Source organism: Lolium rigidum, chromosome 6, assembly GCF_022539505.1.
Source record: "Lolium rigidum isolate FL_2022 chromosome 6, APGP_CSIRO_Lrig_0.1, whole genome shotgun sequence".
NCBI lineage: Eukaryota > Viridiplantae > Streptophyta > Magnoliopsida > Poales > Poaceae > Lolium > Lolium rigidum.
The window spans coordinates 88,197,996-88,207,748 of record NC_061513.1 but is presented as its reverse complement, the minus strand read 5'-3'; the positions used below and the strand labels follow the sequence as shown (position 1 = coordinate 88,207,748).

The 9,753-nt window shown below is 40.3% G+C and overlaps 1 protein-coding gene across 1 annotated transcript; it reads left to right on the top strand.

Annotated features, from left to right (window-relative positions):
• The first annotated feature begins 2,470 nt into the window (after nt 1-2,470).
• Nucleotides 2,471-9,295, top strand: LOC124668365 (probable LRR receptor-like serine/threonine-protein kinase At1g51810). The gene is made up of 12 exons (XM_047205525.1): nt 2,471-2,564; nt 2,843-3,410; nt 3,526-4,028; nt 4,774-4,915; nt 5,290-5,361; nt 5,447-5,512; nt 5,588-5,668; nt 6,351-6,514; nt 6,628-6,863; nt 7,025-7,154; nt 8,477-8,536; nt 8,621-9,295. Exons 1-12 carry the CDS (start codon nt 2,471-2,473, stop codon nt 9,289-9,291), a joined length of 2,787 nt encoding a protein of 928 aa, XP_047061481.1. The 3' UTR covers nt 9,292-9,295.
• Nucleotides 9,296-9,753: the final 458 nt, after the last annotated feature.

Sequence of the window (9,753 nt, the reverse complement as noted above, 5' to 3'; positions counted from 1 at the left end):
ACTACTCAAACGGCAACGAGTAATCTGGCTGGTCATTTCAAAAAAAAAAAATCTGGCTGGCGTGTCTGCTTTTTTTGAAAGAAGAGTTTCCCCCGATTTCCATTAGAGGTCGTTTGGTATCCATCATTTGGGCCTGGAATCCTGGAATTCATTTTGGAATTCCATAGCTGGGTTGTTTGGTTGCCACAGAATTGTGCTGTCATTTCATTTAGGAATTCTAGCAAAATGACTCCATGGGTAAACATGATTCCAAGCTGAAACCTGTCAATTGCAATTCTCTATGGAAGCCTCTACACATTCAATATTGAATTCTGCTGTCATTTGCAATTCCTGTGGCAACCAAACAAGTGTATATTTCTGAAATTACAATGTAAATGAAATGAATACATGTATTCATTTTCAAATGCTCAAACGAAATGAAAGCCTGGCTTCCAAACGACCTCTTAAAGAAATCAACATCTACAAAGTTTTCCACCTTACACACACATCATCTCAGGGAACCAGAGTTTTGAGACAACTAGAATGGCTGGTATAGGAGGAAAATCCAACAAAGGCAGAGAAGAAGTGAAAACTACTACTACTGCCCCCTGTGGGACTCTCTCCATACAGTCCAAACCATGTTGAAACACTGAAGGAAACAGCAAAGCATCTTTTGTTTGCCCAGATGACCTCTCCAGGAAACTTTTCAGCAGCTCTCCCTAATTTCTTTTTCAGCTTTTTGTTGTTATCACCATATCTCAGTTCTCCAACTTTGGAACCCAAGGCGCCCATCTCCTGTCCTTGAACACCTCAACAGCGACAGCCTTGCGCCCCGTTGTAGCTCCAGCTTTACGCCCTCCTTCACCTGCAAGTTACTCCAAAAGTCAATCCAGTAGCAAGCTCGGAAGAGAACCACAGATGGGTCGCTTGGCCAAGACTGTTGGAAGCAGGCCAGATTTCTGGCTTTCCAAATACTCCACATAACAGCCGCAACACCAACTAACATCATCATTTTTTTCCTCCCAGAAAATTGTTTAAACCATACAAACAAACATTCCTCAACATTCTTAAACTGACAGCTCACGCCCAGTCCACAGCTGACCACATTCCACATGTACCGTGCTAACGGACATTGGAACAACAAATGGTCGATAGATTCATTCTTACCACAGAATAAACATTTCAGGTCACATTTACCCCCCTATGAGTAAGTACATCTTTTGTCAGGATGCTTTTCTTAAGCACCAACCATATGAAAGTTTTTATCCTCATAGAAATTTTAGTTTTCCACAAGAATTTGTGTGGGACAGTGCCAAAGTTTTGTAAAGCAAGATAAAAGGACTTCGTAGAAAATTTTCCAGATTCCGTTAGTACCCAGGATAGTGTCCTGCTCCTCCGAGAAAGTAACATTTTCACAAAGCTTCCTCAAATATGTCCACATAACTCTCTTGACACCAACTAAAGCTCTCCTAAAGCTCATGTTTTCAAGCCCATCCTCAAATGCTGGCGTGTCTGCTAACTCCTAGATTCCCCAGTGGTAGTGTATCCTCTGTTTAGAGTACGTCTAGGGTTCTACTAGTTCCTATCGATCGTTATTCTTTTCTATGTAACCCACTATGTATGGTTGTGTGAAGAACTCGTTTGTGAATTTGTGGCGCGAAAAGCCGCGAACCACTTTTGCAGTCTCAAAATATGCGGAGTTATTGTGTTGCTCTAATTAAGTAGGAAACGGCAAATGCACCCAGACTTCTTTTTTTTCGAAACAAATGCACCCTTGACTATGTATTGCTGGTCGAAGCTATTTTCAAATCGGGCAGTCTCCGCTTATCCATGCATTATATTCCACTACTTGGGGTAAGCTATCCTATATATGCCATTAATTTGTTTGTTACCATTGCAAATTCGACCGAGCGACATCGTTGACATGCGACCACGTACGTGCTGATGAGATTGCGTGAAAGATAAAAAGAAACATCCTGCTGAGTGCTGAGACTGAGACCGGCCGGCAGACATGCGTCATTTTGATCTGTCTTATATCTGCCTAGTTGGGTCGGTCAGCTTAGCATCGTGGATCTGGTCTAGCTAGCAGATGTACAGTACATTTTTAAATCCTGTGACTACACATTTGTTACGGTTTTTTTAATTTGGCATGGCAGACTGGTTCTGAGAAACATCAACGTCCATGTCTCTACCTCTATTGGCAAGCTGCATGCTTGGTTCGCCCGAACAAGCACCATAGTCAGAGTTTTTTTTTGTCCTTTTGATGAAAGCAAGCTATACATTTCTTTACCAGAAGGTTTACCTAATGATGAGCAGAACGGTTTTGTTTTCTCTGCATTGTTAATCCAGCACCGAGGCTGAGTCAACCAAACGCAAAAACAAAAAAAAAACAAAAAACTACTTAACCGTGGTACGCAGTTGTCTTTCTTTGCTATATAACTGCAAAAGTTCGTTTCTCGCTTCAGACATTGCAATAACCAAAGAACACCACATGGCGATCAGCTTCACTACAAAGCTGACATGGATCTTTGCGCTGCTTCTCATCCTGGTCAGGACGATTCAAGTCCGAGCCCAGCCTCCTCCTGGTAATACATGTCATATCCTCCATTCCTCCTAGCTTTTCCTTCTAGATCCCGCGCCTTTCTAAGCTCTGCACCATCTACATGTACAGTTCAGTTTTTTTTTTAGTTTAATTTACTTCAGCATGCAACTTGAAGAATCTCAGTTTACTGAAATCTTACAAATCAACAAAATACCATGAAAGTATTAGCTACAGTATGTCTAGTCGCATATGCCATGATCATTGCTTAGTATATCCTTAACTTCAAACACTTGAAACCGATACATACTCTCCCTTGTGCAGGGTTCATAAACATCGATTGTGGATGGAAAAACAGTAGTGGCTACGTCGACCAACCCTTAGTACTGCCGTACAGCTCTGATGGTGATTATGTCGAGGGCGGCATGAACCATGAGATGTTACCAGAATTCATGGCTGATGCAAGCAATGAGCAGCAAAAAACCCTGAGGAGCTTCCCTGATGGCTCAAGGAATTGCTATACACTGCCATCCAACATCAGTAAGAAGTATCTACTGAGGGCCACATTCACTTACGGCAACTATGATAGGTTGAACAAGACTCTGGATGGGTCGCTGTTTCTGTTTGGGCTCCATATCGGTGTCAATTTCTGGGAGGCGGTGAACTTGTCAAATTGGGATCCATCACTCACAGTATGGAAGGAGGTGATCACCATTGCTCCGAGCAACTTCGTGTCCGTCTGCCTGATAAACTTCGGTTCTGGGATTCCCTTCATATCTTCGTTGGAGCTGAGGCCACTAGAAGATACAATGTACCCTTTTGTCAATACTTCTGTGTCAGTCAGCTACTTTAAACGGTACAGATTTGGCAACGTCGCCGAATATATCACAAGGTGAGGCTGCCTCCACAATAATTTTCCATGTACATACAAACAAACTTCAAGTGGGTATAGTGTGCAAACTGGTAAGCTGCTAACCTGTTTCCTTTGATCTTTGTATTGTGACAAGATATCCAACGGACAGTTATGACCGGTTCTGGGAGAGCTGGTCTTTGGCTGTACCATACTCCTACCCCTGGATCAGCCTGAACACTACCAATAAAGTGGAGAGCATCCCTGGCAGCGACGATTTCAACGTTCCGTTGGCCATCATGCAGAACGCCTCGACCCTCGACACCAACTACTCCTTCATGGCTGTTGCCGTGGCAACGAGTCCCAATCTAGACGCCAAGAGCCTACAGCTTCTCCCAATCTTTCACTTCGCTGAGATCAACGGGAGCAACCCGAACAGGAGGTTTGACATCTACAGCGCCGAAGATATGCTGTTCCGAGACTTCTCCCCTTCACGATTCCAGGTGGACAGCATGTACAAGGGTGGGGAGTTCCTGCGTAACGCCTATGCGTACTTCTCCTTGAACAAGACAGCCAACTCGAGTCTTCCGCCCAGCATCAACGCGTTCGAGGTGTACTCGCTTGTTAGGATGCAGAATCTCACCACTGACTCCGACGATGGTAAGATTAATGTACATACTGGACGTGTTTCATAATTTGTCATGTATGTAGCAAATTCACATGATCACCATGTAGTTGCCAATGGTAATGACCAAGGTCTCACTGTCTACTTTCCTGAAAATTTCCGACTCTATTTGACATTGTCACGAGCTTCACTTAAGTAACAGGATCAAGTTTATCAACCAGCTGATTAGTTACACACTCAACTGCAAATCAAACCATCTTCTAAAGGTCAACTAATGACAATGTGCCATGGGAAGATCATACTTGACAAATGAATTAATACAATTTAATCAGTTATATGATTAGATAATAATTGCTTCATAAAGTATTCTTATACAGCTACTTTATGCCATCCATATTTGTTTCCCTTGTCTTTTGCTGTCGTAGTAAAGTACATGAATTAGTACACTTTAATCACTCATATGATAAATACTTGCTTGGACACCATGAATCATAAAAGGAAACCTGCGTACCAAACTCGGAAATGATTTGTCTCTCATTTTGATAATTAGAAAGTGAATTCTCTATCCTCTTGATATTTGGAAAGTGAGTTCTCTCTCCTCGTACACCTATGATGCAATCTGGCACCCATGATGTAATCATACGATATATATACAATGATACAACTTCTTAAGCTACTCTTTACATCTTTTTAATACATATCATAGCCAACTCTTTTTAATACATATCATAACTACTTTATGCCACCCGCATTTGTTTCTGTTCTTTTCTACTGTTGTAGCCAATAAAATAAAAGAAATCAAGACGCAATACAATTTGGGACGACTAAGCTGGAAAGGAGATCCATGCTCCCCAAGAAACTATATCTGGGAAGGTTTGACTTGCGACTATAAGAGCCTCCAGAATCCGAGGATTGTCACAATGTAAGAACATAACCAGGGTTCATATCATATACATTTAAAACCTAAGCATCGCAACTAAATTTTTAAATATTTGAAGTGCACTCCATCAACATTAAGCAATTTAGCGTTCCACGGAAGTTCCCTTTCCGTTGGCATGTTGCTCCAGATATGTTCTTGTTTTTATACATATATATATCACTATGGAGAAACTCGGCCCCGTGTCTTACTATCTAAGATCTTGAATATACATAGGTTATTTAGTTGAAATATTGAAACCAGATGTAACTTAGTATAAAACTGAACACAAAAAGATATTTACATAATCTTGAAAATACATGTTAGCTCGGTGATATCACTTAATTAAACTTACTTGAATTAACATGTTTTTTTTTCAGAAACCTTTCTAGCAGTGGACTGGGTGGTGGATTTGCCAGATTATTCCTGAACATGACATCACTAGAAAACTTGTAAGTGGTGCCTGCCACATAATATTGATAGTCTAACGGGAGTATGTTGACATCTTTTGTGATCCTAAGAATAAAACGTATGTAGGGATTTATCACATAATAATCTGACGGGAGCTATTCCAGACTATCAACCCAAGTCACTTAAAGTTCTGTAAGTCTGTGTGCTGATTATTATCTGGCTGATGATTTAGATTTTAAATGAATGGTTCTAACTATTATTTTTCAGTGACTTGTCAAATAACAAGCTAGATGGACCAATCCCTGATTCTATTCTTCAACAGGTTCAGGCTGGTCTACTGGACTTAAGGTTTGACATGCTTCGTTGCGCAGTTCCTTACTAGAACATTTCTAATCAAATTGAACTACACCTAAAAGGAATAAGGCTCAACTTAAGGTTGTTTATCATAGAAACAATTCCAGGTTTAGCAACAACCTTTGCCCATTACTGTAAAAAACACATCTGTATTTGCCATACTTTGGCCACCGTTTCATTAAAATCATACTTGTGGCGTGACACACTTTACTAGCACAATGGCAAAGCAGGCCTTGTCATATGTAAACTTTTGGAAAATTTAACTAAGTAGTTGTGGCTAATTTGGGTGCCGCACTTTTCTAGCACAATGGCAAAGCAGCCCTTGTCATATATAAACTTTTGGCAAATTTAACTAAGTAGTTGTGGCCAATTTGGGTGCGCACTTTCGCGTGCATTTATGGATCCAAACATGTCCTTAATTCATGTACTAGCCTGTAGTAACTGCAAATGGTTTACCATCTATGGCTTTTAAAGGGGGGGGAAGGTAAGGACCTATTCGTAACTGCACGTGATTTATAAATCATGTAGTTTGTTCATTTGAGGGTAGAGTTATTTAGAGGAACTATTAGCAGGTTAGTTGTGCTAGAAAATAGAGGTGTGTTGTAATTATAACTTTGTAGAGCAGCTGAGATCTTTGAGCTGATCTTTTATGTATGTCGTTTAACTGTGTCACTAGATTAGTAGGCAATCCTGTATGCTCGAACAACAAAGATGTGTACTGCTCAGATAAGACAACGAAGAAGAACACCACATCTGTCTTGCTTATTGCAGTGATAGTTCCTGTGGTACTGATATCCCTCCTAGTAGGCATGTTCATACTCTGGAAGTTATACTGGAAAGGTAAAACAAAACTATACAATTTCAATTTCTTTCCATGAATGCTAGATGGCAGAAATTAAAAGGCAGTTCCATACCTAAACTTTCATGTAAAACACAACTTTTTGACTCTGCAGGGAAATCGGGAGACAATGAGGATTATGCTATGTATGAAGAGGAAACCCCCCTACATATTGACATCAGACGGTTTACATACGCAGAGCTGAAGCTCATAACAAACAACTTCAAGTCAATCGTTGGAAAAGGAGGTTTTGGTATTGTCTATCATGGCACACTAGAAAATGGTGATGAAGTAGCAGTTAAGGTGCTTATGGAGACATCAATAGACGAGTCAACAGACTTCCTCCCTGAGGTATAACACAAAAATAATTAGGCCACATCATTGCTTGCTTCCATAGAAAGTGAAGTATAACTCAGCAAGACATCAAAAACCATTCCAACAGTCCATATTCAGTAAAGTCATGCAACTGGCTACGGCTCTAAGATGTTTGGTAATTATATCTGTTATCGCAGGTGCAAACCTTGTCCAAAGTTCATCACAAGAATCTAGTTACTTTGCAAGGATATTGCCAAAACAAGAAGTGCCTAGCTCTCGTTTATGACTTCATGCCCAGAGGAAATCTTCAACAGATTCTAAGAGGAGGTTTATCTCTTAACTTTTCCTAATGTTCTATAAAGCATAGTTGACTTAGGTACATACAACTAATCTAACTTGCACTTTATTATTGTCAGTAACTTGTATTTTTGTACAGAGATTGTTTGTACTATAACTCAATAAGATTGAATTCTTCAATCAAACCTGCACAGAGATCCAGATGTCAGAAGCTTTCATTGCCCACCTGGGAATCACCTACTTTTATAATTTATTGATATATTGATCTTAGCAGCATAATACAAAATTTGACAGGACTTAGTCGTAAGTATAACAAAGGAATCCTAAAATAAAACTACTCTAGCCTTGAGATCGTACTGCAATCAGGATTTCTGTGTGGCAAAATAGTTTTGTTCGTTGAAGGTGTAGTTGATTACTAGACTGTTATTGCTACAGTTAGTCAATACAGTTGAGTTGGTAGGCCTAATATTGAACTAACAAGTGAGGCATAGCTGCATTCTTAGGGCTGCATATTCTAAGTCGTAACCATGGCATCATCATAGATAGGTCAAGAAACTGGGGCTACCGCAGTTAAATCTTAGACATAACCAGCGCATGATAATCACAAATTCTAAGCATGTACATCTTTCAAGGACGGTAAGAAATGGAGCAACTAGAAACATCTATTCATAGTATACTTCAATAGCTCGGTTCGCTTGTTAACTGGATATGTATATAAGTTCTCTACCCTAATTGAATTTCCGAAAAGGGGAGTGGTGTTTTGGCTCATGGAAGCATATGCTCCATCTTAGACATTTTTTGAAATGTTAAAAATTTGAAACAAAATATTCGCACGTACGTCTTCACGTGCTACGCGCACACAAAGTTGTTTCATGAAAAATTGCATTGTCATGTGGCGTGTGTAAAAAGACAAAATTTGGTGCTAGAAATATGTTTTTTCACAAGACAAAAATTCTGTTTTTTACATAGACCACAGAAGATATCGGTTTTTCTAGAAACTTGGTGAACACACATATATTATGGAGATGTGTATGTAGAATTTTTGCATAAAATTCAAGACTTTAAAATATATTTTTTTGGTAGAGGGAGCATATATATACACCCGGGAGCCGAATTGAATTTCCGAAAAGCAATGACCTCTCAAAGATCGAAATGCATGTTTGTGCAGGTCTTAGATCTTAATACACCAATTGATGTGATGGTTAATCATTGAGTGTGTTAACCAGCTTTCGTTAGCATATGTGAAAAGTGTCGATCTAGAAAACATGTCCAAAAAGGTTACAAAAAATGATACTTACGCTACCATGCATGTACCAAATGGCACTTATATTAATGTGGTACTACTGATGCAGGAGATATATATAGTTTGGATTGGGAACAGCGACTTCATATTGCCCTTGATGCTGCACAAGGTCCGCATTTCAACTACATATTTACCTTTTATGTCATGTAGGTATGTGTGTGTTAGCAAAGTATTAAGTTTTAATAAACTACAGGACTGGAGTATTTACATGAGTCATGCACCCCATCAATAGTGCACAGAGATGTGAAGACCGCCAACATCCTTTTGGACAAGAACCTGGTGGGGGTAATATCTGATTTTGGGCTTTCTCGGGCATTTAACGATGCTTACACGCACATATCTACTGTTGCTGCTGGTACTCTTGGCTACCTCGACCCCGAGTACCATGCAACTTTCCAACTCACTGTCAAGACGGACGTTTACAGCTTCGGTATCGTGCTCTTGGAGATCATCACCGGCCAACCCCCAGTATTCAACGACCCTCAAACCGTCCACCTACCGAATTGGGTGCGGCAAAAGATAGCTAAGGGTAGCATTCACGATGTCGCAGACAAGAGGCTGTTGGATCAGTACGATGCCAGTTCCCTGGAGAGTGTGATAGACCTTGCCATGAACTGCGTTGAAAACGCAGCCATTGACAGGCCGAGCATGACCGAGGTTATTTCAAGGCTCAGAGTGTGGTTGCCAGCGCTTTCAAGCGATAAGCAGTCTGCTTCTGGAACCCCTCGACGTAAGTACTCCATGGATTCTGAAATTCCAAAGCAGTTCCAGATGATGATTTCAGGAGTAAGCAATGAGGGGACCTCCTTCCAGTCTGGTTATACCGGTGGGCTTACAGAAATAAGCATGTTTTCTGGACGGTGAAAGGAAAAAAAGCCCACTGTTTTATTGTTGCATCTGCTTAGACAAGTTTGCTAATATTCTCAACTGTGTTGTCACCGATTGTTTATAAATTGCAGTTCAGTGATTTTATCTGAAGTTTGTAATATTGCCCGTTTACTATCAGAGGGTTGTTTCAGTGAGGGGTATTTTTTGTGCGCGCTTTGGTAGTTTGCTCGAGTAGTTTTCGACCATGAAGCCTCTCCTTCCATCTGAGAACTCGGTTGATCTATATATTGGTTACTGGCAAAACAAAATGGTATGCGTACACTATGGTTCGTATAAACCAATTCTAAACACAAGTGGTGCGCTTAAAAATTCTGCCTTTTATTCCTCAATCTCTCGCGAATTAGATTTTAAAAAAATAGCGTTCCCTGTACCAAATCATTTCCGGAATTCTTCCACTATCACGAAGTCATAGCACTAGATGGAGCCCCTATGCAAGTT

Coding starts and splice junctions, on each gene's coding strand:
- LOC124668365 (XM_047205525.1), top strand. CDS start 2,471: ATGGCGATCAGCTTCACTACAAAGCTGACATGGATCTTTGCGCTGCTT. Junction 4,916..5,289: donor AATCCGAGGATTGTCACAAT/GTAAGAACATAA, acceptor TTTTTTTTTCAG/AAACCTTTCTAGCAGTGGAC. Junction 8,537..8,620: donor TGCCCTTGATGCTGCACAAG/GTCCGCATTTCA, acceptor AATAAACTACAG/GACTGGAGTATTTACATGAG.